The 27384-nt window shown below is 53.1% G+C and overlaps 9 protein-coding genes across 9 annotated transcripts; 4 read left to right on the top strand and 5 right to left on the bottom strand.

Moving 5' to 3' along the window:
• Positions 1 to 1245: 1245 nt before the first annotated feature.
• Positions 1246 to 4281, top strand: PG998_009379 (uncharacterized protein; the record flags this gene model as incomplete). Its single annotated transcript, XM_066876195.1, has 1 exon — positions 1246 to 4281. The coding sequence occupies one exon, from the start codon at positions 1246 to 1248 to the stop codon at positions 4279 to 4281; it is 3036 nt and encodes a 1011-aa protein (XP_066728351.1).
• A 761-nt stretch (positions 4282 to 5042) lies between these two features.
• Positions 5043 to 7409, top strand: PG998_009378 (DNA repair exonuclease; the record flags this gene model as incomplete). Its single annotated transcript, XM_066876194.1, has 4 exons — positions 5043 to 5064; positions 5120 to 5247; positions 5297 to 6413; positions 6466 to 7409. 4 exons carry the CDS (start codon positions 5043 to 5045, stop codon positions 7407 to 7409), a joined length of 2211 nt encoding a protein of 736 aa, XP_066728350.1.
• Positions 7410 to 8212: 803 nt separating this feature from the next.
• PG998_009377 (uncharacterized protein) lies at positions 8213 to 10150 on the bottom strand (the record flags this gene model as incomplete). Its single annotated transcript, XM_066876193.1, has 3 exons — positions 8213 to 8926; positions 9009 to 9832; positions 9889 to 10150. The coding sequence occupies 3 exons, from the start codon at positions 10148 to 10150 to the stop codon at positions 8213 to 8215; spliced, it is 1800 nt and encodes a 599-aa protein (XP_066728349.1).
• Positions 10151 to 11249: 1099 nt separating this feature from the next.
• On the bottom strand, positions 11250 to 12239 carry PG998_009376 (cytidylyltransferase; the record flags this gene model as incomplete). The annotated part of the gene is made up of 1 exon (XM_066876192.1): positions 11250 to 12239. One exon carries the CDS (start codon positions 12237 to 12239, stop codon positions 11250 to 11252), a length of 990 nt encoding a protein of 329 aa, XP_066728348.1.
• A 656-nt stretch (positions 12240 to 12895) lies between these two features.
• PG998_009375 (anaphase-promoting complex subunit 10) lies at positions 12896 to 14183 on the bottom strand (the record flags this gene model as incomplete). The annotated part of the gene is made up of 3 exons (XM_066876191.1): positions 12896 to 13427; positions 13485 to 14090; positions 14164 to 14183. The coding sequence occupies 3 exons, from the start codon at positions 14181 to 14183 to the stop codon at positions 12896 to 12898; spliced, it is 1158 nt and encodes a 385-aa protein (XP_066728347.1).
• Positions 14184 to 14881: 698 nt separating this feature from the next.
• Positions 14882 to 17677, top strand: PG998_009374 (peptidase family M1; the record flags this gene model as incomplete). Its single annotated transcript, XM_066876190.1, has 3 exons — positions 14882 to 14989; positions 15058 to 16985; positions 17062 to 17677. 3 exons carry the CDS (start codon positions 14882 to 14884, stop codon positions 17675 to 17677), a joined length of 2652 nt encoding a protein of 883 aa, XP_066728346.1.
• A 661-nt stretch (positions 17678 to 18338) lies between these two features.
• PG998_009373 (uncharacterized protein) lies at positions 18339 to 19957 on the bottom strand (the record flags this gene model as incomplete). The annotated part of the gene is made up of 5 exons (XM_066876189.1): positions 18339 to 18545; positions 18631 to 19025; positions 19088 to 19616; positions 19688 to 19715; positions 19785 to 19957. The coding sequence occupies 5 exons, from the start codon at positions 19955 to 19957 to the stop codon at positions 18339 to 18341; spliced, it is 1332 nt and encodes a 443-aa protein (XP_066728345.1).
• Positions 19958 to 20995: 1038 nt separating this feature from the next.
• Positions 20996 to 21479, bottom strand: PG998_009372 (uncharacterized protein; the record flags this gene model as incomplete). The annotated part of the gene is made up of 3 exons (XM_066876188.1): positions 20996 to 21022; positions 21082 to 21163; positions 21223 to 21479. Coding segments are annotated over 3 exons (366 nt in total), but the record flags the coding sequence as incomplete, so codon positions are not given.
• Positions 21480 to 22141: 662 nt separating this feature from the next.
• On the top strand, positions 22142 to 27075 carry PG998_009371 (uncharacterized protein; the record flags this gene model as incomplete). The annotated part of the gene is made up of 5 exons (XM_066876187.1): positions 22142 to 22462; positions 22514 to 22617; positions 22674 to 25853; positions 25902 to 26911; positions 26966 to 27075. 5 exons carry the CDS (start codon positions 22142 to 22144, stop codon positions 27073 to 27075), a joined length of 4725 nt encoding a protein of 1574 aa, XP_066728343.1.
• Positions 27076 to 27384: the final 309 nt, after the last annotated feature.

The following is a 27384-nucleotide window of genomic DNA, read 5'->3' as shown; positions in this document are numbered from 1 at the left end:
ATTTAGTGATATCGGAATGGAACCTCAGCGATATCCGATTTTCTAATATCATAGATAGGGCACGATACATCTCGTATGCGGGATCTCATCACGGCTATCGCAGCGCTAGCAGCCCGCATAATGGTCATATGCGCATATGCTCGTTGGTGAAATCGCATCGTAGTGTTGTGCGAACCCAAGTTGGGATGTCGGGTGGGAAAGGAGTAAAGGGGTAGAAAGTTCGAGATGATTGGGCCGACAAGTAGCTAGAGCGGTTGGTCATGTATTGATCATTGTGAGTATCGTGCATACTAATCCAGACTACAGGCCAATGTGTGCATTTAAACCCCGAACCATGGCAGGATAATAGGTATGTTGGCAAAGAGGTATTTGGAGTCCGATTACGAGGCACAGCAGTTCGATAACGACCTGCAATGTTTCATGCATGCCGTTTCAGCTGCATAAGGATCGATCTCAGGTGGCATTTGACTTGGCGTTAGTGCAAATGCACCTGAGCGCTGAAAACGGAAAACGGGGACTAGCGCAAGTACCTATTTCCCAATGGAAAGGCAGTAAGCGTAAGCTGGGCACTGGGCTTTTGCCTAGAAAGAGGTGCTTAATAGCGCAAACAGCACCCATAATTGCCATGTTAGCGCCTACTTTAACTAGAAAGAGCGACTTCTACCCTCGTCCCTCCAGCCCCAAACATTGATTTCCAACGTCGAGTTCGACTCTAGGCTCCGTCATCGAGACTACATGCCTGTCAGCATCCTTCCATTAACTTCTTTAATTTCATGATACCCTTTTATCTTCAGATCAGTAGTCAATCAGCGAACCGGTGTTATTGTTGTCGCGGTGAAGTTCGCGACAACCCTTCGTTCGTTTTTCTCATAGGCTAGAGCCTAATCCAATCCAATCCAATCCAATACCTGCCGTTCTTTCCACCATCTGATTATATCTTGCGCTTCGCAAGTGGCTTGCCGCGGGTTGCGTGCTCGGTGCGTCTCTGCTTCTGTTTGAGGCCCGTGATCCGACCTATTCATCCAGGGCTGTTTGACGATACAGTGTTTGTATCAAGTCGCCCGCTCGCCCGCCTGACAATCAATAGGGGCGCCGACTGGGCTTGATTGTTGTGTGACACTCCTAGTCTTGACACCCACCGTCAACTTTACCAGCTTCACTTTGCGAACACAACTGCCTATGTTTCTCTGCCAAAGAATATCAGCATATTAGCGAACTCCCCCAACACGCACTGCCAACGCAATCATGCGTCGCGCCTCGCCAGATCTGACCGATCCGTCTCGGAATATCGAAGAATCGAATGGCGACCCGTTGCCTGCTGCCCTAAAGTCGGACAGGGAGCTTTCTCCTCCTCTGGAAGAAGAGGACCAGGAAAGACAGTATACCCCACCCCCACGGATCGCCGCACGTTTTTACCGTCCGACTCAAAACCGTCGCAAGGACTCCGCCGCCTCGTCCCGTAGGAATTCCATTTCGTCCGCACACTCACGCTCCTCTCACGGCTTCAGCCGTCGTGATGGCCCACAAAGCAAGTATGTCGCTCAGCAGTTGCGCCGCGCCTCTATACTAGAGGACCGCAAGGCGCGCCTAGCCGACAGGGCCGCTCATGCTGAAAAGGTACGACTAAGAGCCGCGATGGCTAAGGCCGGCCAACAAAAGATATCCAACTCCGAAGAACGCGCATTGGCTGCTGCTCAGGCCAGAGAGAGCAAGCTTGCCGATATCGTCACCGCATGTGCAGAGGAGGTTAAAAGAGCCAAGGCTGTCGCCGAGTCCATAAAGGAGAAAAGGGAGAAGGAACGCCGCAAAATGAGGCTGCAGATCGAAGAACGCCACGCTGAAGCAGAGAAGAGACGGGAGGAATTGCGTAGCAAACATGCCTCCAAGCGATCACGGGGTCATAGCATGAATACCAAGAAGCCCGATGTTGATGAGCTGCCGGAGATGCAGGAGCAGGAGCATGAGACTTCTACGATGACCGATGAGGTCGCTGCGTCCAAGATCCAGTGGTGGTGGAGAGGCCTACTCAGACGGCAAGCGGTACAACAATTTTCGGAGCTTGGTTTAACAATCGATGGTGTAAGGGACACATCGTTTGAGCAAGTCGTCGAACTGCTGGCTGAGGAAAAGGTTCTCATGACTACGGCACTAGTCCTTCGCCTGTGTGGCTTAAGAGAGGGCGAGGCAGGTTCCGTCAACGAGATGGCCGCTGTCCGAACTTTTCTGGGTGCCTTCCTGATACTAGGCCACCCCACCCAAGTCCTGAGTAATAAGGACAACAAAGGGGACCAGGGGCAGGTCGGAGCCGCACAAGGCCAACCCATTCCCCGCGATGATCTGGCCAATCCTCAGTTGCAGGACCTCGTTGGCAAAGCTCGAGATCTTTTGATCTCTTTCGAGACCATCCTGTCCAGGCTCACGTATTTGAACAATTATACGCCGCCTCCAGCGCTCGAAGGGGCCTTGCCAGAGGCATATGCCACTTTCCACAATGCATTCATTACGTGGAAGGCTCGCGACTCGAATGCCCTAATCGAAGTCATGCTTTTGCAATTCGTCGAGCTCGATGCGATTCTCCAGACCGTCAAAGATGGGACGGAGGAACATGTAACCGAGTCGTATCGTCAGAGTGTCAAAGACCATCAAGTCATGTTGATGGTTCGAATCAAGCGGCTTGCAGGCGCTCAAAAGGGCAAGAAGATGATTGTCGATGCCGTGAACGAAGCGCGAAGAGCGCGTGCAGCCAATAAGCCGACTGGGGACACGAAGCCACGAGCAACCGGACATTCCCTTAGCCGTGATGGCTCTGCCGTAGAGGATCAAACCGCAGCCGAGGAGGAGGTTCTGAGAAGCCTGAACAGGCTCACACCCCCTTCCACGCCGCCGAGCAAGCGGCCGAACAAGGAAGTGAAATTGGAGATCCCTCAAATGATCTACCCTCCCATCTTACCCAACAACCGAGTCATCGTCCATGAGCTCGCAATGAATCGGGAATATCGGATAGAGTTTCAACATTTCCAGGAACAGCACAAGCTACGAATGGACCCTCTCTTCCAGGATCTGAAGTCAGGTATCAGGAACGAGGAGAAGGAGTTCCATTATCTTGTCGTCATGGCTCATTACATCAAAGACCGCCTTCAACATTTAGTGAAAGATGGCTCCCCAATGTACATATTTATTGGCGAGATCCTTGACACCGAAGTGGCACAACGGCAATTTTTGGCAGGCAGCTTCTCCTACGAGAAGTTCTTCTCGTCCATGGGTGCGCTGCTGCCAAAACTGTGTGCCCCTGTTCGTGACGAAGAAGTCAAGGAACTGGCTGAGAAGAAACTTACAGAGGGACACGTTGTCGACCGCCTCGAAGCTCTCATCTCGTTTATCGACGCGATGCTGTACGACTATGCGAACTACATGATGCAAGTAGCGGCACCAAGCCTGCTCGAGCATGCCTCCTCGTATGAGACCAAGCAGTTTGCAGAAGAGCTGGAGAAAGGTACATTCACTCTAGCACACGCAGAGTCTTCTTGGCGAACCGCTCGTCGTAAAGTGTACACTGAGGCTGCTCGTCGCGACCCGGAGGGGGTCAGTCATTCAAAGTCGCGGCCGACGCCAGACAAGATCTACTGGCAGATGCTACTAGATGAATTTACACAACCCTCGCCAGATCCTACCACTATCCCAGAGCCGCTCGCATTGGATACCAAACGGCGCGTCAGATTGGGAATGCAGACCTTGAGGATCGTGACTGCAGGGGCCATTCTGCTGCAATGCAAGAACATGCTGAAGCGCGATGTGCGTGCTCCTTGGAGGACGGAAGCTGGTCGACTTTTCACAGTGCTCGAGGCGATAGATGACAAAGCGAAACCCCTGGATCAAGCTGCTGCTATTGAAGGTATCATGGCAGCTCTTGAAGCGGGCCGCTCCATGCCCCAAGCCACCAAGGGCCATCTTCGTGCACTTGTGACTAAACTCCTTTCCGCAAGTGCCGAAGCGAAGCGCGGAAACTCGGAGCCAAGAGAACCTGTACTACGACTACTGCTCACTCGTGTGAAGGGTCATGTCTTGTCGAGATTGCAAGCGGGGTCTGCTAGTGAGAAGGTTAAGGCCACCAGCGCTGCCGGCGAGAAACTGGCGGCACTCGGGTTGCCCGAATTTGTAGAGCGCGTTAGGGAGATGGTGGAAGAGATTGCCAGGGCTGGCGCAGTAGATCGAGAGGCACACGGTCTCTGGTGGGAGACGATTGCAGATCAGGCCGACAAGGAAGCCGAGACTTCTTCCTGAAACCCCTTGTATTAACTTAGAAGCATGGCAGCGTTTTTGACTTTATAAGGTACGGCTGCTTTCGGGTTTGTGGCACATTGGTGGCCGCGCATACGCTTTGCAGGATGTATAGTGCATATTGACCTCTGGTACATACGGTCGCATGGGCTTGGGCAAGGGGCATCGGCGTTCTTGGTTGGCTTCTCTACAGGCTGATCGTTTACTTTCTTTGTTTGTTTTCTCCCACTCAGGGAAACGGCTGGTACAGCGATTATGCATGACATTAACGACATGGACTTTGGGCTTTTCAGATTCTTGCTATACACGAAGCGATGACCTCTGATATCTATAGTTATAATAGAAAACTGTTCGCCGATTGGAAACACGAGGGTTCGCCCTTTTAATTACCCGTGGTAAGATAGCAGTAACTGGAGGGTGGTGGTTGTTGGAGCGAGTGTTCAGTCCATACCTTAGTAATCAGTACTTCGTTAGAGTGGTCACGTGGACACGTAACGGTGGGGTATCAGCAAACGCGCCGATCAGACACGGTGCCTGGCCGCCGTTCACTCCCTTGTCAACCGACTGCCTCATCCGATTGTTAAGCCATCACGAATGAACTGGAAACACCAGATACTGGGCCGAGGTATTCACTGATGATGATATCTAAGCTCATGGTTTCTCGAATTTCCATCCTCCTGCAACCATCTAGCTGAATAAAAATACAGAATACAGATCCCAAGCCTTGCCAAGCGCAGAACTTCGATCAGCTGCGGAGGCCAAAAATGGCTGCATCCGAGCTTACAGGTACTGGCTTCCTGTAACTGCCCATCCTGTGAATAAATACTAAACATATATACAGAGGGAGATACGATCCGTATCCTCGTCGCCACGGACAACCACGTTGGCTATGGCGAGCGGGATCCTATACGGAAGGACGACAGCTGGAAATCCTTCGATGAGATTCTCCGCCTGGCCCGTAAAGAAGATGTCAGTTTTTGCGCTACATTTGCTAAGCCTCATGCTGATTAATTATCAGGTTGATATGGTGCTGCTCGCCGGTGACCTATTTCACGAGAACAAGCCTTCGAGGCCGGCCATGTTCCAGGTCATGAGATCATTACGGAAGAATTGCCTGGGCATGAAGCCCGTTCAGTTACAATTCTTGAGTGATGCAGCCGATGTATTCCATGGCGCTTTCAGTCATGTCAACTACGAAGACCCGGATATCAACGTCTCTATTCCCGTATTTTCCATCCACGGCAACCACGATGACCCTTCGGGCGATGGCAATTACTGCTCCCTGGACCTGCTACAGGTCTCTGGTCTCGTGAACTACTTTGGCCGCGTCCCGGAAGTAGATAACATCTCGGTTAAACCGGTTCTTCTGCAGAAAGGCTCGACGAAGCTGGCCTTGTACGGTATAAGCAACGTGCGAGACGAGCGCATGTACAGAACTTTTCGAGATCATCACGTCAAATGGTTCCGTCCGAATATCCAAACAAGCGATTGGTTCAATTTGTTGGCGGTACACCAGAATCACCATGCCCACACGGCTACCAGTTATCTGCCTGAGAATGCACTTCCCGAGTGGCTGGACCTGGTGGTATGGGGCCATGAGCATGAATGTCTTATCGACCCCACGCTCAACCCTGAAACGGGCTTCCATGTTATGCAGCCTGGCTCATCGGTAGCAACGTCTCTTGTACCTGGCGAAGCAGTAGCAAAACACGTTGCCATTCTCAACGTAACAGGGAGGGAGTTCAAGGTAGAGAAACACCGTATCAAGACTGTCCGACCATTCGTCACTAGGGAGATCATCCTCGCCAAAGACGATAGATTCAAGAGCTTGGCCAGGAAAAAGGACAACCGGCCAGATATCACACGAAGACTTATGGAAGTTGTCGAAGAGATGATCACAGAGGCAAACGATGATTGGGCATCAATCCAAAACCAAAACGAGAGTCAAGAAGATGGCGAGAATACCGAACGGCCTGAGCCGCCACTGCCATTAATACGCTTAAAAGTCGAATACACGCCACCTGAAGGAGGCCAATTCGACTGTGAGAACCCACAGCGCTTCTCGAACCGCTTTGCGGGGAAAGTTGCCAACACTCACGATGTCGTCTACTTCTACAAGAAGAAAACCATCCAGCGTATGTTTGTCCGGATCTACCACGACGGCACTTTTGTATTAACCTTATTTAGGCAAGGAGAAAATCGAGGAGATATCAGAAGAGGCCCTAGCCGAAATGGGCCCAAACGCCATCGAGGTTGATCGTCTCGTCAAGGAATACTTCAAAAAGCAAACGCTCAAGATCTTGCCGCAAGCACCCTTTAATGACGCAGTATCGCAGTTCGTAGACAAGCAGGACAAGCACGTAATGGAGCAATTTGTCGACGACCAGCTTACAACTCAGGTTAAGCAATTAATGTCGCTCGGCGACGACGACGAGGATGATGAGGCGATCCTAGATATCATGAAGAAGGTCAAAGTCAGAGAGGAAGAGCAATTCAAAGCTGGCGAAATGAAAAGCAGACGCAGAATCGTCAAACCGAAGCCCGACGCTTGGGACTCGGATCTTGAAGGTCACTGGGAAGACCAGGAAGGGGTTGTCACAATCATAGACCCCCAGGATGATAAGTCGCAACCAGCGAAGGCCAAGGGCCGAGGGAAAGCAAGAAATGCAGATGATGAAGACTTGGAGATGGATCTAGATGATGATTTTGTCGAAGATTCAGCACCGAAGAAGAAAGGCCGACCTGCCAAGGCACCAGCAGCCAAAGCTGCGCCTTCCAAAGCAGCAGCTGCGAAAAAAGCACCTGCCAAGGGCCGTGGCCGTAAGGCAGGCCCGTTTGTGGATGAGGACGACGATGACGAGGACGATGTCATTATGAACGACGATGAGCCGACTATGCCTCCACCGAAACGCGGAGCAGCCGCCAAATCCCAACCAGCCAGATCTCAGCCGACACGGTCTCGACCGACACGAGCAGCGGCGACTACCTCTAAGCGACAGACCCAACTCAACTTCTCGTCGCAGAAGGGGTCACAGCAGAACGCACTGGAGATAAGCGACGATGAAATATCGGACGATGACGATGATCCGTTCGAAACTATGCCCACGAAGAAGACGACGAGAAAGCATTGAAAATTCCGAGTGTCTTGAGGGAAGGGGAATGTATTGCCTTGATTGCTGCTTTACGAGACTAGCATACTAGGGACATGAAAAGGAGTTGGGTAGTGAGCGGCGTGGCCTCAGCTTGCAGTCTGGCTTGAACATACCAAAGGGCTTGATAGCCGTAGTCGATGGATGAACAATATCCGTAGTAATGCTGCTTGAACCAAAGATGGTACAGCCATGACAGTCCGTGGCTTGAGGTTGGTGAAGCATGTTCCTATCAAGATGTCGATTGGACAGGAGTCAGTCCGGAGCAGACCCCACTAAAGCCAGCCACCGCTCCGACGTTTAACCGACCCAATTCTGTTTTATCAAAACCGTGCATCAGCGCAGCCGGTTTTGGGATTTTTTCTTCTTCTTTCCTTCAACAAATTGTACCTGTGCACATTTTATTGTAGGTGAGCTTGAGTAGGATGCATTTGCGTGCTTTCCTGCTGCCAATCGAGTCTATCCTCTATCTTGTGCCCTAGAGCATATATAACTACGCCGTTATGGAAGCATGAGAGGGACGCCTTACGGCTCTCTAGGATCCTTGCCTCTTACCGCCGGTCGTAACATCTCGATAATAATAATAAAAACCGTATGCACAATGCACTTGGTGATTGTAAGAGTTCTTCTCTTCTCTGTCCTAGGATGGATGCATTGATTGATGGGTTTCCCGATGAGCAGGCAGGTGTCCGTCAATCCGACATGAGATAGATATCACCACCTCGGCTGGGATACAATCTTCATTTCATGCATGAATAATTATATCATAGTTTGGATCTAAGCTCTCAAGAGACTCCCCATACACCAAGTGCATTCTTGCTTCCTTCAACCTGGCCTGGAGCACCACGGCCCTCGAGCTTCTTCACTCTCCTCACCAGAAGTCCGACGCAGAAGGGTCCAAGCATGGTACACAGGACTATGGCCCAAGTGATAATCAGGAATATTTCGGATGTCCCCTCTTTTGACGATGAGGGGGGGCTCGACGGGCCCCGAAAAATCCCCTTGCTCTCGGCAACCGAAGAGATAAGGAATCCGATCTCTCCCCTTGCCACCATTGCACAGGAGACAATGCCCGATGGGTAGAGCGACAGAGGCTTTCCCGGCTTTCCCGGCTGGCCGGCCTCCTTCTGGATTCGGGGAGCCGATCTCGAGGCTGCTGCTGCTGTAAGGTGGATGCTTACTTCGTCTGTTTGGCCGTTAGACCTCATCGGCCGGGCGGGTTGCTCTCGGTTCTCGGTGATAGGCGAGTCCTTGCCTTGGCCTCTCTGCTTCGGGTGTATCAGACTTTCCGGTCTGAGGCTATGCATTACAACGCGTGGAATGCGAGAAGCCGAGGCGTACATGCCCCCGAAGAAGTTGTCGGTGGACATTGGCAAGCGAATAAGCCAGGCGCCGCACAACGTCTTGCCCAGGACCATGAGTATTGCATAAATAATGCCGCGCCACACCACAGCACCATTGAACATGCGAGTAAGGGGGATAGAAAAGCCTACCGAGGCCTGTTGTTCCGTGTTAGCAAAGAATAACACAGTACATACCTGTGTGTAAAGACCGGTTGAAGCAACATCATGGAGAACGTACGAAGAAAAAGGGCTTCAAGATGCGCTCGATAGAGTCGCCGTAGTACGTAGAATACATGCCCTGATGACCATGGCCATCTATCGGGGTTGCCTCGGTTTGCGGTTGCGCAACGGCGGCGTCTGTGCGATTCGTGGGCGAGTCCACAGAGGTAGGAGAAGAAGGGTCTCTTTCCGGCGGCGATGAGCCGATGTGTAGGGCAGTACGCTCATCCCGCCACCAGCTGGCCACGATGCCCGCAAGATACGCTGCAAGCAGCACCGATGCTCCGGCGTAGCCCGCCGCTGCCACGAACACAAGCAGGACGGCCGTCTGCACGAGAAACGCGCTCTGCCCGGCCTGCATTAAGCGCCGGGACAAGCGGGAGTTCTTCGCCCCCGATTTCCACAAGTACGTGATCAAGCGGCGAAAAACAAAGCGGCAGACCAAGGGCACCACGACAGCGAACGCGACGGAGACGAGGACGGGTCTCAGCACGACGGCAGGCGCAATTCTAGACCCTCGTCCGCCATTGCTACTATCACCAAGTCCGCTCGACACGATCTGCACCATGACGAGCCCGACGACGTCGTCCATCATGGCGGCGGTGCTGAGGACGCTGCCAAGCCGAGTCGATGCGAGGCCGCTCGTGCTCAGCACCGTGAACGTGGTCCCGAGGCTGGTGGAACAGAGCGCGGCGCCCGCCGCAAACGACTGCAGGGCGGTGGCACCCGCGAGGGGTCCCAGCAGGAAGGAGAGGGCCATGGGCGCCGCGATGCCTGTCAGAGCGACGCAGGTCGAGAGCGCAAGATTGGCGCGCATGGTGGGGATGGAACTCGACGAACCGCCTGTTGTATCATCGTCAGGCCTTTGGAAATCTCATTGTAAAACCATCCACCACTACTGCTATTATTAAACTTGCCTTCAAAAACGATCATGATGAGCCCCAGGTTGCCCAGCTGCACAATGGCATGCTCCATAAACTCCGAGAGCCATCCACCGCCGGGCGTGCCCCAGGCAACGCCGACAAAGACCTGCCCAACGAGGCCGCAGTAGAGCGTCCGGTCCAGGACGGAGTTGGCAAGGTTCAGGGCCAGGAGGAAGGTGGAGAGTATGAGGATATCCTCAATGCTCGGCTCGTGGTAGGGGAGCGACGCCGCGGGCATCATTAATGCCCTTTTGCTTTGATGTAATATGCAGGTTGAGCCGGGTGGAAACAAGTCGTGTGGCATTTGCTGCCGTTGATCGTCTTTCGGAACCAACATGGAATAAATCAATGTCACATGAGATACTAGCAAGAAATACCAGGTACAAATACTTCTTCCTCACCACCAGGGACGAACCCCAGTGAGCAATGAAAAAGAGAATAAAAACGCGCCTGTCAGACGTCCACCACCGCCCACCCCGGCCACGCGCCCGAAGGCAGACCATGACAAATCGGGGTTGAGATCATCACCACTCTCTATACAGCCGACCGCTCGTGAAAGCAAGTCGACCGCCCTCCTTGCGGAGGGTGCGAGAGTATCTGGAAACCTGGGAGGGTAACCATGGCCAAAGGCCTCTTCACTCTAGGGCGGCAGGGATAGAAATCATCAACCAGGGTCGGATCTGTAGCTGTTTTGGAGAAAACAGAGATTGGGACAAAAACTATAGAAATGATTCTTTAGAGTATTGTCGACATGAAGAGAAAAAGAAAAAGAAATCCCAAGATGGAGGGAGGGAAGGCAGGTATTTATACCCTTTGGTCTGGGCGCCTGGTGGGGCTCCAGATCAGCCTCCAGAAGCTGGGTAGGGGACGGCAGCTGCCAGTGGTGGGCCCCAGGTGAAAACTCGGTTTTTCCCACAGGGACTGGGGCTGCAGTCCAGTGGGTGTGATCTCGCAGCCAGTTAATCTGATTGGCCCAGAGAGGCTCTGTCTTTTCACGACAGTGGACTTACTCTTGTAAGTCCGCCTCGGGTTGACTCGGGTTGATCCATTTGGGACGTGATATCTTGCTCACTGAGTATCTGAGCCGAGGTTCCTGACGGCCTCGAGAATATTGAATGTTATGAATGCACTACGCACGTATAATGGATATGCCAGCTACAATTGGTAACAATGCAACCATGGCACAAGCCCAAAGTGCAGCCATGATGATAACAGAGCTGGCATTGGAATGCACAGGGGATAGCATCAATGCATCTATCTATCATAGCATGGTATCACCTCATCAATCGTTAATTGTAAATGGTTCGCGATCCTGAGCTCCAGCTCACGGGTGCTGATCATGCATCCTCCTTGTATAGCCCCTGAGTCTTCACCCACTCGCCGACCCCGTCGCTTACAAGCCGCCGCAGCGCCGGCCAGTCCTCCCTCTGTACCGCGCCCCGGACCTTGGTGCTGCTAACAATCTCCTCGCTGCCGCCCTCCTTGCGACCCTCCACCATGTCGACCCGGTCAGCCCATTCCTTCTTCCCGCCCATCGCTTCCAGCTTGCCGTCCCGCAGCCCCTCTAGGTAAGCCCGCTGCTCCGCCGCTCCGCCCCAGTCCGCATCAGTCCGCATAGTGACGCGCAGCCGCGACAGCGACAAGAACGGGTCCAGCGTCTGCCGCATCGTGTCGTTGGGGTAGTACTTAGCGTCGAAGATGCGGATGAGCGTGTCGAAGCCCGTCAGGTACAGCTGCTCCATGTTCTCCCTCTCCCCTGTGCCGGCTTTATAGAAACCGCCCGTGGATACGGCGTGGCTCTTGGAGTGGAAATAGGGTTTCGTGGTTACCGCGATATCCACCGATTCTTCATCATGCCCTGCGCTGCTGTCGGAGTCTGGTGCGGCCTGATGGTCACGACCCTGGCTCCGAGCAGCTGCGAGCAGGTCTTGTGCAAATATGTACATCATGGCCAGCCTATGGGGGAACGATGCGGGCTTCGGCGCCTTGTCTGCGTTGTTGGTGGCCAGCAATAGCAACATGCGCGAATTTCGCGGGGCCTGACTTTGCTGCTGCTGCTGCTGCTGATCCTGGTCCGCCAAAGCCGACAGAGCCATGCGCTGGTGCGCCAGCGTCGGCGGGTTGAAGGACGAGTCCAAAACCACCAATGTCCTGGGCGTCGGCTTCGGCGGGATTGGTGCTACTACCTGAGTGGTGGTGCTATGATTACTGTGGGCGGCGGAAACTGAGCACAGTACGCTAAAGGGCGTCTCAGATAGCTGGAATGTTTTCAAGGCTTGGGTGAAGTAGGATACCAGATTCGGTGGTAGCGGCCGAGGGAGCCCCATGGTTTCTGTGTCGGCCACAGCAGATGCCGACATCGCTGTGATGATGCTGATGTTGGATGTTGGATGGAGGTTGGCAGATGGTTTCGATCCCGGCCAGCAGAGCACGGGAGTTGGAGATTCGATCCCGGCATGCTGCGGAAAACGGCCGGGGTCCACCTGGACATCCCGACCCCCCACCTCACCTCCTATCACAAAGGGCCGCCGCAGCCGACACATACATAACACATACTTACTCATATCAAAAGAACACCTAACATAAATGAAGAAGTCACCGTGGCGTAAGAAACTGCTGGCAGATTACCGCGAAGGCTACGAACAAAGCGGCAGCGCTCGCTTGTGAATGGCCAAGACATACATATACGGACATATTCAGTAAAGGCAAGTATCGGGCGTTCGACATTTTACCTTACTATTGGTTTTATAAGTTTGGACTGTATGTTGCTGCTTTGTCACGGGTACGTGATATCGGCATCGATGCCCAATGGCACGTCGATGGCAATGTGTGTGGCGCATCAGAGACGCCGGATCTTCTTTCTCTTCGTGATGTAGCAGCCATTCCAAAATGCAAACAGGGTATCAGAATCGCCCAAAATCATATACAGTCATCCGCAACCGTGGTTCCACGCACTCAAAAAATGGCCCTTTCTCAGAGTCGTTTAGCGGATCTCTGGATCTCTCATGAAGTAGGGTATGGTGAGCCCTCCATCTCCCGGTACAAACTTCCTCGATGCAGGTTTACGACCAGTATCTTGATCGCGCTCGTCACCACCTCGCCGGCCCGATCGGCCTGCGTAATCATCGATGGCCTCGGCCATGTCCTCAACGGGGTTGCTCTCGGCCGTGGTCGCACTATCGTCCAGAGCGTAAACTTTGATGCCGCGAATGTGGGTGTCCTTGCCGTTTTGGTGGTTCTCGAGCACGATTATGCGGATGAAGAAGCAACACAGCGAGTTTCCATCTTTACCGCCACCAGCACCGGCAATGGGGACATCAATCCATCCCTTGGGCGTGTTAAGCTCCATCGTGGTGAACGGGATGGTAAGATGCGGGGCCGTGCCAGCAGTGATCTGGATCTTGGTAGGCGTGTAACTCTCATCGAGCTCGTAGTCCAGAAAGAGTCGCAGAGCGCGGATCTCAACACGCTTGATGAAGTGAATGTTTAGACGATGAGGTTGCGGGCCGTCAGATCTTATGAGCAATTAGCAGCCGCATCCGGCTTGAGAATGGCACAAGAGCTCAACTTACTGCCAAAACAGGTTGATATCATCATCACGAAGCTCTCTGACGCCACAACCTGGCTTATAGCTGCTGACTGTGAAGCTTGCAAGGTTACTGATCTCCTTCAAGCCCACTGCCGCGGCGTTAAAGGGCAGCTCGTCATCCTGGGCGTCTTCGTCGTCCTCTTCTCCCTCTTCGCCCTCGACATCATTCTCACCAGCGTCGGCATCCGCCCCCTGGCCATTCTCGTCGAGATCGCGGTCCAGATCATCTGCCTCTTCGCTACCGTCCTCGTTTCCGGAATCTTCAGACTCGTCGTCAGCATCATCAGGATTTCCAGAGAAGTTGAGGATATTCTCTTGTTCGTTGTCATCAAAGTGTTGCAATCGAGGCACCAAGTTGGCTAGGTAAAGCCGTGCATATTCATCGGGATCAGACGGGTTCCAGTTGTCCTCGTATATTGCTACATCCGCTGGCCGCTGCCGGACAGACGCAGGCACGGGCAAAGATGCCCCCGAGGACGCATTGTTGACTTTGTCAACGTGTTTAAGAGAGCATGGTGAAAATATCGTAAAGATGTGGAATAGTTTGTGCAGTGAAAGTGAAGTAGACAAGTTGCGATTCTCGAAGGATCTTGGCGGCAGTTGGGGGGCGTGAATACGACAAAAGAGAACAGAAAGACAGGTGAGGAAAATGTGTTACTCACCTTGACTGTTTTGTTCCCATCGTGGAGGCAACTCAGCCGATGGATCAGAAGGGGCACGTCGCCGAGTCGACTGCAAAGAGGGATGGTCGAGACGCGAAGGCCCGCCGAATAGCTGGCGCCGATTGTCCATTGCTGCTTCTTCCTTGTATCAGACCACCACTGCCTAGCCAAAGCGGTATTGACAACTGCAAAAGTTACAATTCTGGCCCAGGATGGGTTTATGTTTACTCTTATAGGGAGCCGTCGGTTCAGAAGCCAAGGCAGGCGGGTAAGAGCAAGTATGCTAAGCAGTCTATTTATTCAGGTCCGCTCAGCTATCAGCTATCGAACCGAAAGAGGATTGATGCAATGGGACTGGAGGAGCGCAACGTTCCTTGCTCGCTTGGTCTGTTGCTCTGCATATGCACGCATGGAGCTGCAACTCGACTGCATCTTCACGGCAACCTCAAAAGAATCTTGGGCCTATCAATGGATTGGAGCCGCCGCCGCCGGCCCCATTGTTGCCCGTCTCTGGGAGGGGTATTGGCGTATTGGCGCTGGAGGGGTAAAACAGCCAGACGACCCCACCAATCACGGTTTTGCCTGTGACACCTCGAAGACCCAGATTAGTTGTCACCAAACTGGGGGACTGCGGCTATATCTCGACGCCATTTCTCCCTCCCATCATAGCTTCAGTCCCTGAGAGCTTCGGTCTTCTTCCACTGTCTCTTCTTCCACCATGGCGGACCGAGACACCTTGCCCACGGTCATCAAGCCGTCTCACTACGACCTCTCTCTCTCCTCTCTGGATTTCAAGGCGTGGACCTACCAAGGAAACGTCATGCAAGTATAACGTATTGCTTATTGTGGCTCATTGTTCTGGCATGCTAATTGTCCATTAGCATCGATGTGGAGGTCCTCGAGCCCACCAGAGATGTTGTCATCAACGCCTTGGAGCTCAAGCTCTCATCCGCCAGGCTGTCTGTCTCGCACAGCAAGGCCACCCAGACCCTCGAGACATCCAACTTCAGCTACGATGAGAAGAAACAACGCGCTACCTTGAGTTTCGCTGAGGAAATCCCGGCGACCAGCAAGGCATCCCTCGAGATAACCTTTGAGGGCATCTTGAACAACGATATGGCCGGCTTCTATAGGAGCAAGTACAAGCCGGTGGTACCCGCGGCTGCTTCGGTGCCCAGGGATGACCAGTTCCACTACATGCTCAGCACTCAGTTCGAGGCCTGTGATGCTCGACGTGCGTTCCCTTGCTTCGATGAGCCTCGTCTCAAGGCTACCTTTGACTTTGCCATTGAGGTACCCGAGGATCAGGTGGCATTGTCCAACATGCCCGTCAAGAGTGTTACCAAGACTAGTGAAGGCCAGCAGATGGTTGCTTTCGAACGGACTCCCGTGATGAGCACTTATCTGCTGGCTTGGGCTCTGGGCGATTTTGAGTATGTTGAAAGCCAGACCGAGCGCCGTTACAACGGCAAACAGATCCCTGTCCGCGTCTATACCACTCGAGGCCTCAAGGAACAGGGTCGATGGGCTCTGGAGCATGCACCAAAGACTATTGACTTATTCTCCGAGGCTTTTGACATTGATTATCCTCTGCCCAAGGCCGACCTCCTCGCAGTTCACGAGTTCACACACGGAGCAATGGAGAACTGGGGACTCGTGACTTACAGGACAACTGCAGTCCTGTTCGACGAGAAAACCTCAGATGCCGCTTATAAGGTACGCATTGCCTACGTTGTGGCACACGAACTCGCCCATCAATGGTTCGGAAATCTGGTAACGATGGACTGGTGGGACGAGCTGTGGTTGAACGAGAGTTTCGCGACATGGGTGGGATGGTATGCTGTTAACGAGTTTCATCCTGACTGGAATGTCTGGGCCAAATATGTCGGCGATGGGATGGAGTCAGCTTTCCAGCTGGATTGTATCCGCGCTTCCCATCCTATTTACGTCCCGGTGCAGGATGCCCTCGACGTGAACCAGATCTTTGATGCAATCAGTTACTTCAAGGGCTGTTCGACCCTGCGGATGCTGGCAAACCACGTAGGAGAGAAACAGTTCCTGAAGGGCGTATCCATCTACCTCAAGAAACACGCCTATGGCAATGCGAGGACAGAGGCACTGTGGGCTGGATTGACTGAGGCTACTGAAACTGATGTCGCCTCACTGATGTCCAACTGGATAGAGAAGATTGGTTTCCCGTTGCTGACCGTCGCCGAGGAACCGGGCCAGATCAGTGTGCGACAATCTCGGTTCTTGTCCACTGGGGACGTGAAGCCCGAGGAGGATGAGACAACCTGGTGGATTCCTGTTGGTTTGCAGGGCAAGACCGGCACTCAGGAGGTACAGAGTCTTGCTATGACCACCAAGGAAGAAACGATCCGAGATATCGATGATGACTTCTATAAGCTGAACCATAACGGGTACGGCTTTTACCGGACAAACTACCCGCCCGCTCGATTGGCGAAGCTTGGCACCCAACTGGAGAAACTTACCATAGAGGACAAGGTGGCCACACTTGGCTCGGCAAGAGATCTTGCTTCTGCTGGTTACGGAACGACCCCAGCTCTGTTGGCGTTCTTGCAAGGGTTTGGTGCGGAAAAGAGCCAGATCGTGTGGAACCAGGCACTGAACACCCTTGGATCCGTCAAATCTGTCTTTGGCGACAACGATGAGATCAAGAAGGGCCTCGAAAACTTCACCCTGAAACTCATCAATGACGCGGTTGAGAGGGTTGGGTGGGAGCCCGCCTCCGGAGAGGACTTTCTTACAGGTTTGCTACGAAAGCGACTTTTGTTGACAGCTGTAGTTAACGGCCACCCAAAGTAAGTTCCAGTTCCCATATTATGGTATGCCACGCCATGTTATATTGTTTCCCAGGCTAACACGGGTTGAATGAAGGGTACTGGAGAAAGCGACACAGTTATTCGAGGCATGGAGCAAAGAAGGTACAGTCCTGAGCCCGGATCTGCGTAGCGTCGTTTACCGTGCTGGCGTCAAACGCTCGCCCGCGGCAGCCTTCGTGGCTTTGAAGAAGGAATGGGAGACGACTACCTCGGTCGACGGCAGAGAGATGTGCCTCTCTTCCATTGGACACATCGGTGATGCCGAGATTCTTAAAAGCCAAGCCATCCCCTTCCTATTTAACCTGTCGCCTCCGGCAGCTGCTTCCGACTCTATCCCAAGCGGCGACATGCATTATCTGAGCACGGCGCTGGCCGGCAACTCCAAGGGACGCGGACTCCAATGGCAGTTCATGAAGGATAACTGGGAGCAAGTGATCACCAAGATGGCCAACCCGGTGGTACTGGACCGTTTCGTCCGTCTCTCGCTTAAGAAGTTCACGGACGCGAAGTACATTGATGAGATTGACGTCTTCTTCAAGGACAAGGATACCGCCGCATTCGACCGGTCGTTGGAGCAGGTCAAGGATGCAATCCGCGGACGCGCTGCTTACCGCCAGCGAGACGCTGATGTGCTGAAGGAGTTCCTCGGAGCTAACGGATATTTGTCCTAAAAAATAAGAATACTTGGTCCGATTTTGCAGCAAGCAAGGAACGACACTCTCCTAGTCATATAGTTGTAGATGTAGTTAAACTTCAATGCAGTGAATGAATCGTCTTATGTTGTTATTTCACGATGATAGGCTTTCTATTCCACTGATATTACAGTTTCTACCATAGTTTTCCCACTTGGTCTCCGAAGAATAACATTATTTTACGACAAGCCTTCCGGCCCATACATATTCTCGACTAACTGGGTGATTTCTCAAAATTCGTATCCGGGCCGGAATGAACACCGTTTTGGCGATAAGGAGATACAAACTCCGAGAGAGGAGTGGTACCGCACATCTTCCCTACATTACACGACTATGTCTACATGCACAAAATAGGTAAGACCTCACACCAACAAGGGTTAGTTAGTACCGGTACGGCACAAGGGTGATGTTACATTTAGCTACCAAAATCCTGGAATGGAGTGATTCCAGACCGAGAGTTTTGGTCAGAACCGTCTCGTCCTGCTCTGGGTGTTATGACCTGAGGCTGAGGCTCATATGAATACATCCTCCCCCTCCCAAGAAGTCCATTACTATTCTTTTTGGATACGTCATGTTTGACCGGGCTTAACCAGTCAACAACAAAACTGGTTCAACCAATTTGTGGAAGACCCGCTGTTATTTAACGGCTGGTGGGAACTTGTGGAGGCAATTTATGATGAAGGCTTTCCGCCGCCACGTCGATCGTTGTAACGACCTCGTCCACCGCGGCCTTCGCCTCGGCGACCGCGGTACTCGCCCCGTCCTCCTCTACGTCCGCCACGATGCTCACCACCTTCGCCTTGGCCTCGAGGCCGATTGCGCTGGACCGATTGGAAGCCGTCATCTGCTTGAGCAGCAACGGTCTAGTGGCACATGCTGTCAGTCTTACGCACCAAGAAAGCCGAGAAGTTCAGGGGGATTTATGTACTTACCTCGGGCGGGTTCTCAGGCTGATCATCAGCCCATGACTGGACAGGACCGGAGGCGGCGGGTGTAGCTGTGAAGCCCGTGTCTGTCTCCAGAGGATCGCGAGGCACCTTCACCCAATCTTCCTGGGAAGCACTCATATCGTTGCTGTTATCCCACTGGCTCTCGGCGGCAGCGTTGGCAGCATCGTCGGTGGTGCTGGCATTGGGAATACCCTCGTTATGTCCGTTGGCCAGAGGAGTTTGGGTCTCCCCAGCCTCGATTTCGGTGAGACCAGCATGGGTAACGGTAGGATCGGAAACAGGAGCATCGGTCGTAGCCTCGGTGACTTCAGGAACCTGCTCCTCGGTCGCAGCGAAGACCTGAACGTGGGCCACGGAGGCAGCCTTGACCTGAGCGACTGTCGCCGAGAGTTAGTTATGAGAAGCGCAAGCACAAGGTAACGCCACCCGTTGGACTTACAAGATGTTTGGAGCTCCTCTCCACTGACGCTTCTGGTCTTCTCCTCGGATCCCTCGATCAGCTTCAGCATCGTGGAAACAGCGCTTTCATCGCCCGAGTAAACGTTCAGCAAGACGCCCTCCAGAGCCATGTTCTCGTCGGCAGTGGTATCGGCATCCTCGGACCGTCTAGCGGCGGCCAGTCGCAGGAATTGAGTCAGGACCAGCAGACTGTCGTGCTGTACTTTCTTGGTATCGGCGGCAGCTTTCTCGGTCGCGGCTACGAGGGCATCGGCCTTTTCCTTCTCCAGTCTCTCCGACAGGTCCTTCTCAACCTTGGCCTTGTCCGTTGCACTCTTCGTTCGGTACTCGGCTTCTATCTTCTTGTACTGGGCGAGCTGCTCCTCCACTTGAGCGAGCTGAGACTCGAGTTGGGGTTTCTTGAGGACTTGGGACTTTTGATCGGCGTTGATGATCTTGGCAGCTACGAGCTCCTCCAGGGACTTTTCCTTGTGCTGCTCGATCAGTGCGTGGGTCTTGGTAACATTGGACTAGGTAACGAGGATTAGCATCTGATGACATGTGTTCAAAGTGGCAGAGGAATGATTGGTAGTTCACTCACGATCTTCTTGTTGATGTTGCGGATATTCCTGTAAGGCCAACGAGTCAGTCTTGAAGACCCCAAGACCATTTGAAAGACGTGGCAAGCCAACACTTACTTCTGCAGCTCGCGAACATAAGGGCTCTCGTTGGCATCGTCACCAGCAACAGAAATGGGGGCGGAGGCACTGGGAGCTGGAGACTCGGTGCGCTGAGCGGCGGCGGCCTTCTTCTTCTTGGCGGACTTGGACTCCACGGGAGCCACGGGGTTCTGCACGGCGGAAGAAGGCATGGTCGAGGATTTTTCGTGAATCTTTTGGTCGGGGTGGGATGCAGCGTAAGTGCAAGGTGCGAGCGTACACAGCCGTTTCGTTCTGAGTGGCGGAAGGGCCGGGTTGTAGGGCGTGGAGCGAGGATGGAGATGGAATCGCAAACGGAAGGTGGCGAGTGTCTAGGAAGAAGTTCACTTGAAGTGCTATCGAGGGATTGTTGATACAACAAGAGAGTTGTTCTAAAATACTAGGCTTTGTGTGGTCGGGGCGGAAAGAATGCGGGTTGTTGTGCAAACGTTCTGTGTATTTGGAAATGTGGTTGTTGAAATTTTTGGTGTTTGGTCCTTCAGGTCGCGGAAGCTGCCCTTGGAGCTTTACGCTTTACTCCGGTCACACACTCTCACCCTCACCTGCCGCTGCGCTAACGCAAACGCATCTGTAAAGGATGCGCTTGGCGCTTTCAGGGTCCGAACATAACATCTCGTCGAATTGACCCCCCAGGCTGGGAGGCAGGCAACATGGGACAATAATGCTGTGCTCATGCTCCAGTCAACTGATACCTGTCGCACGCACACTCGCCATGTCAAACACCCTGTATATAGCACTCGTACTCATTGAAGCGCCCATGGACAGAATTGATGCCACAGACTTCTTTCTATAAGTTAAAAGGTGGCCTCTTGCATTCCCGCCCGCAACTAATACATCTCCTCCACTCTGGAAGTCGCACGCGACAGCCCCGCCCTTGCTTCGTCACATATCATTGAAGCTTATAGCGGGACCCGAGCCGCTTATGAGCTTCCCTTGTCCAATTAGAGCCAAAGGCTCTGCCCGAAGGCCATCACGGCTGTGTAGGTAAAGCTGCGAACCCTCACACTGCCTCTATAAATATCTTTCAGACATCTGTGAATCTGTGAGTAGCCCTGCGGATGCTAGGGCGACTCGCAATGATTTGTTCCTCTCTTGGTGTACTCGTTGTAGCTTGTGCTCATTGGCCCCCGTTAGCTCCATGGTTGGAAATGGTTGACGACCGAGGTTGTTTTCTCCCTCTTGCAGTTCCTTCAACCCTTGAATTTCGAAAGCGAGTCCTGTGGTTATGTTGGTTGCCTGTGCGTGATACAGAGTGCTTGCCGTCAAGCTAACTTACAGCGGTCACCTTCTTGATGCTTTTGGCACTGATTCCACGCTCGCCTGCTTGCTTCGAGTCAATTGCAGCCTCCTTCATGAGCCTAAAATAAGTCATTAGAAATATATCTGATTAGTTTCGAAAGGCTCCTTTTTTTCGTACGATTGCATGAACAGGACATAGTCGAGGAAAACCTGTCGCAAGCATCTCTTGTTAGGCGACATCCTCCAAAAACGCGTCTCGGAAGTTGGCAGACGACTCACCATAACATCGACATTCTTGCTGACGTTGCACCCCGAATGAGCCTTCACAATCTTTCTGACAGTGGCTCTCGGATAGGCCTTCTGACCGGGCGCCATGGTTTGTCGTAGATCCGGGGATTTGAGGCAGCTTGAGTATGCTGGAAGAGACAACGCGAAGCTGTAAATGCAGGTAGTTGATCACTTCAGCCGCTTATCGTGGGGTACCTTGGGCAGTGTCATAGTGGGCTCCTTGCCTGCTTACTTCCAGACTGCACAGGTACTAATGAACGGATTATTAGTGCAAAACCCCCGATGGCCGATACCGACCTCCACTACCTCAACCAAACAAATCCATCTGGAACCAACCCACGTCGTCATTCAACCTAGTAGGGAATCGTTCGATAATGAGTCGAATCCTCTGCACCTGCGAAAAACCGACTCTCCTTCTGTTCATCCTGGGCTTCCAAACGATGAATATTGCAGAAACCTTCAACGCTTTTCGTTTCGTTTCATCGTAAAGGACGGCCACTTCATCATTTGATTTCTACTTTGCGTCTACCCAAACGCGTCCCGCCTTCCATTTCAGCTGTTTATCGATCGATTGATCCTCTTATGTACAGACAGCACAGTCAGTACCTGTGCTGCAGTTTAACGACATCTGGTACAGCCAGTGGGACCGCAGAATAACCGGCCCACTCCGCTTTAAACCGACTTCCCTTTCTCGGTCCATCCTCGTTGCGACGACGCTCTCCCTGCCTCTCACATCCAATCCTACTCCTCGGCCGCCCGATGATCGCCCGAACTCTCTTGTGAATTGATCGCATGTAGTGGCTTACAACATGTCGGTTGAAGCGATGGCGCAGACGGCGCCGGAGCAGCCGCAGCTACACTCACCACCCGACAGCAACGATGCCATGAAATTGGATGGAAGCGACGACGACTCCGAATTGAGCGACCTAGACGAATCTCAAATTCAGCGCCCACCAACAGCGCCCACCTCAACAACAGACGAAGAAGAAATCAAGAAGGAGGAACAAGATGCCCCTGCGCAGGAAGAAGAGGAGGAAGATGACATTGGCGAAGTTACCCCAGCAGAATGGTCTGGCACTGTTCCAGTCTTCCGACCAACCATGCATCAATTCAAGGACTTCAAGAAATTCGTATGTCGTGCCTTTCCGATGCAGGTGCCGAGGCTAACCTATGCTGCGTAGATGACCAAGATCGATTCGTACGGCATGAGATCTGGAATCGTCAAGGTTATCCCCCCGATGAGTGGAAGAACGAGCTTCCGGAGCTGCACGACATGGTCAAGCAGGTGCGGGTTCGGGAACCTATTAAACAAGACATCATGGGTTCAAACGGCACCTATAGACAAGTAAACATTCTGCACCAGCGGTCTTACAACCTCCCACAGTGGCGCCAGCTATGCGATCAAAGCGAGCATCAGCCACCTGCGAGACGAGGCGAGCGCCGCGCCCAGGCGCCTCCGAAACCAAGGACTTCCACAGCATCAGGTTCGCGCGGGCGAGGGAGGAATACCAGGGGCAGAGCGCGGAGGAACATCGTCAGAGACGAAAACACCGATCAAGAAGACCGTCCGATGACACCCATCTCGCCGAAACCAAATGAGGGTGTGCTTGAATCGGTGGAGAATGACCCTGGCGCTGAAATAGATGAGGACGATGAGCCAATCCCTATGGTCGGAAGAATGGGAGGAAGCAGACAGGCAAAAGCCAAAACGCAGTCTACTTCCGCGCGACGGAAGTATGCTAAACGCGAAGCTTCGGCGAGAATTGACGAAGAAGCTTTCAAGGACTGGGACTACCGCATGGACATTTCCGACTACACACCTGAAAGGTGTGAGGAGTTGGAGAGAATATACTGGAAAACCCTCACCTACGCAGCTCCGTTATATGGCGCCGATTTGCCCGGCACCTTATTCCCAGAGGACACGACGGCATGGAATCTCAACAAGCTTCCTAATCTTTTAGACGTGCTGGGTACCAAGGTCCCCGGTGTCAACACTGCGTATCTTTATCTGGGTATGTGGAAGGCCACCTTCGCATGGCATCTAGAGGATGTGGATCTCTACAGCATCAACTACCTCCACTTTGGCGCCCCTAAGCAGTGGTATAGCATCTCTCAAGGAGATGCCCGCCGTTTCGAAGCTGCTATGAAGAGCATCTGGCCGACCGATGCGAAAGCCTGTGATCAGTTTCTTCGTCACAAGGCCTTTTTGATATCCCCAAACCATCTTCAACAGTACTTCAACATCAAAGTCAACAAATGTGTCTCGTATCCTGGAGAATTCGTCGTAACATATCCTTATGGCTACCATTCCGGATACAATCTTGGCTACAACTGCGCCGAGGCTGTCAACTTCGCGCTCGACTCATGGCTGCCGATGGGTAAAATCGCGAAGCGGTGCGAGTGTGCTCAGGCTCAGGACAGCGTCTGGGTAGATGTGTACGAGATTGAACGCAAATTGCGTGGGGAAGAGACCGATTACGAAGAGACCGAAGATGACGAGGACGATGAAGAGGACGATGAGGATGATGATGAGATCGACCAGGCTGCTTCACAATCGCACGCAGTTAAGGTCAAGCAGCCCAGCCGCAAGCGCAAACGAACACTCAAGGACAAAGACGACAAGAAGGTCAAGAAGATCCGCCTTCGCGTACGTGTCAAGACGCAAGTCGAACCGCCCTGCTGTCTGTGCCCCAACACTCTACTCGATGCAGAGCTTCTACCCACGGACGATGGCCGCAAAGCCCACCGTATGTGTGCTCTTTATGGAGCCGAGACCTGGATCGAAACAGCTGATGGCAAAGAAGTTGTTGCCAATGTTGCAAACATAAGCAAGGCTCGACTGGAGCTCAAATGTCTTTACTGTCGGTCAAAACGCGGCGCTTGTGTGCAGTGCTCGCAGAGAAAGTGTGCCCGGTCCTATCATGCCACCTGTGCTGCAGCTGCAGGCGTCTTCGTCGAAGAGGGCGATGTGCCTATTTTTGGCGAGGATGGTACAGAATACAAAGAGCAAGCTTTCGAATTCAGCTGCCGGTTCCACCGAACGAAGCGGGACAGAAAGTTGGACGGCCCAGCACTGGAAGAGTGTGCAAAGACTCGGAAGACAGCAGCCGCCCTCAACCGCGGCGATGTTACACAATTACAGTATTACAGAGGAGAGATCTTCGCCGGGGTTGTGGTTGAGAACCGACATGACGAACAGACATTACTCGTGGAAATTATACCCAATGGGTGCGAAGCCTACAAAACTTACAGTAACATTGGACCCCCACAGCTAACAGTCATCAGTGATCGAGTCGAAGTCGAGTGGAAATGGCTCCTACTGCCAGATGCTGCTGATTACCATCTACCAAAAGCATCGTCGAACGCTATTCCAATGCCAACCTCTCGGGCGGCGAAGGCAGAGATCAAAGCAACCAAGCGGGCAATTGAGGAATTACCACGGGCAGAAGAGCCTTTTGTGGAGGGCTGCACATGGGCCGAATTCCATAACACTACGGAGTGCACTAACAAAGCGCAGGTCAAGGTCGACCTTATCAAGGAGAACCAGATCTGGTATTATCTGGGGAGGACGTCTACCGAGGCTCGGGCTCAATACACAGAAGACCCTAAGAAGCCGGTGCATAATTACAAGAGCAACTTCCTGGAGACCATCCCGAAACCACCTGCACCACCTTCTGCCCAGCCGCGGAAGTCGTATACACCGACATACCCTGTACAGCAGCAGCACGGACAAGCCCCGGCGAATGGCCGCTCCGAAAAGCCTTACCAGTATAAGCCTAAAAACCCGATACCGCCGTTGGCCAACGCAGATGCCCCCGTGCTGTATACGAATCAGAGTTTCGCCCCCAACGGAAGACCATTTCCTACCACATCGTCTACATTTGCGGTTTACTCATCACACCAGCAACCACCACAAACTCCCCAGCCGAACGCGAGGCCTCCTTATCCTCAGCAGCCGGTGCCACAGCCGTACACACCGCAATCAGCCCCACAAACCATAGCGGGGCCAGCAACACAGTCGACTATACCACCACTCTCCGGCCATGCGTATACTCCTCAGTCTGCGCCAGCGAAACCTGCCTACACGTCCCAGAGCGTACCGAGGCCCCTGCAATTGCCTAAGAGCACACATCAGGCAGCCCACTCGCGGAACAAGTCGTTGCCATATGGTTCAGACCCGCGGTTCAGAACCTCACCATCTACGTATGCCTCCGCTCGATATGATTTTAATTCAAGCTCACCATTCAGCTTCGGCTTTATGCAACCACCCGGTCTTGGGCCTTCTCCATCGCCACAGAACGGGCAGTTGTTCCAGGCACAGGCCCGGGCAAGATCTTTATCAACCGCTTCTGCGAACTCCCTGAATACTCCGATGACCTCTTCAGCGATAAGACCGTCATCCTCGGCATCGAGTCAGGGTCTGCCCGGGCCTCCTCAGGTCGGCAAGCTTCCGCCTATCACGAGACCTGCGCCTCCAAGCGTCGTACAGAAGTATGCATTCTTCCAAGTTCATCACAATAGGTGAGTTGCGACTTTCTCTATAGCATTATCGTTGTACTAATCCTGTAGGGACTCGACTAAGTATCGAACTCCTTATGCGCCTTGGGGAGGGTTTACGAATGGATACGAGGGTAACTTGAGAGCACATTTGATGAAGAGTCCAGAAGCCTTGTTCACTATGCAGCGGCAGTCAGCTGGCAACTCGGCGACACCCAACGGAACACGTTTTGAGCCATCAAACGAACAGGGTTCTCAACCCCACGCGGCGCATAACGTTCCAGGGGCAGCAACGTCGACGCCTACGGACCAGTACACTGCAAATTGCCCACAGCCACCACCCGGGCCCGGTCTCGTGAACGCGGCAACGTCCGGACAGAACGGACTACGCACTCCCGATGGGTCGTGGGATCCTACTTCTATAGCTGCCCAATTGCATCCTGCGATTCGGTCGCATTACGCAGCTATGTTGCAAAGAAAACAAGCACAACCGCCGGCGAATCCACAAAATGAGGCCCCATTACTGAACTCGCCGCCTACCTATGCACAGTCGTCGCAGGGAATACCGCAGGTTTCACAGTACTCGCATGCTCAACCGCAACCTTACACTGCGCATTATAGTTCAGGGTTACCGGCAGTTCAGTCTTCCCTGCATAGCCAAGCGACTGGGCAATGGCATCCCCAAACAACTCAACACAGTGCCATAACAGCCTTGCCGAGCCAACCCCCACCCCAGCAGCCGCCAATGCACACCCAAGGCCTGTATTCCCCGAACACGTCACCAAGCTTTATTTCTGCCGTTGCCAACAGCACAAGCCCCGGCCCGAACCCCCCTAGGCAAAATGGCGATGGCTACCGCACGTCAACATCATATACGCCACCCGCCAGTTCTCAAGCACGGCCAGCAGCCCTGAGGCAGACTTTCATCCCACCTCCTAGGCCATGGGAGCAGATACAGAAGCCTTCGGAGCCAAATCAGGTGAATCCACAGTCGGCAGAAACCCAGCCAGTGGCCATGCCTCACATCAACCACTCTGGTCCTCCACACCCCCTTGCCAGATCCAGGACACCAAACTCGCACTGTAAGTGAGCCACTTCGACGTCATTCTTGTGGATTGCGAGACTGATAGCTACAGCCCGACTCGGCAACAGCTCGTGCGCAACAAAGCCCGACAACACAGCACCCAGCAATGAAATCGCCGATGTCGCCACCCCCAGTTCCACAGCATGCGGGGGGCTTTCCTGAGGTACCAGCAGAGTCTCAGGCTCTCGTGGAAGACATCATCATGAATGCTCGGCGAGCAAGCGGTTCAGACTTTGCGCATTAACGCATACGTCAGCTCCAAACAACGTGACGAAGCCCCAGTAGTGGGTTTGCAATGACAACTTCACGGATAAATGAGTCCAGGGCAGAGAACAAGCGCTTTGGAGGAGCGCTACGGATATGGGATGACATACGAAGCATTTTTGATTTTCTTTTCTCTTTTCGTTCGGTTATCCCGGGAAAGGGAGGGCGTTTAAGGATGGTATGGCAGTGGCTTGTCTTTGCGCCACC

This window comes from Apiospora kogelbergensis (genome assembly GCF_038363985.1).
Source record: "Apiospora kogelbergensis strain CBS 113332 chromosome Unknown utg000006l_segment0_segment0, whole genome shotgun sequence".
NCBI classification, from domain to species: Eukaryota; Fungi; Ascomycota; class Sordariomycetes; order Amphisphaeriales; family Apiosporaceae; genus Apiospora; species Apiospora kogelbergensis.
The sequence above is the reverse complement of the archived record's forward strand: the minus strand, read 5'-3'. Positions and strand labels throughout refer to the sequence as shown.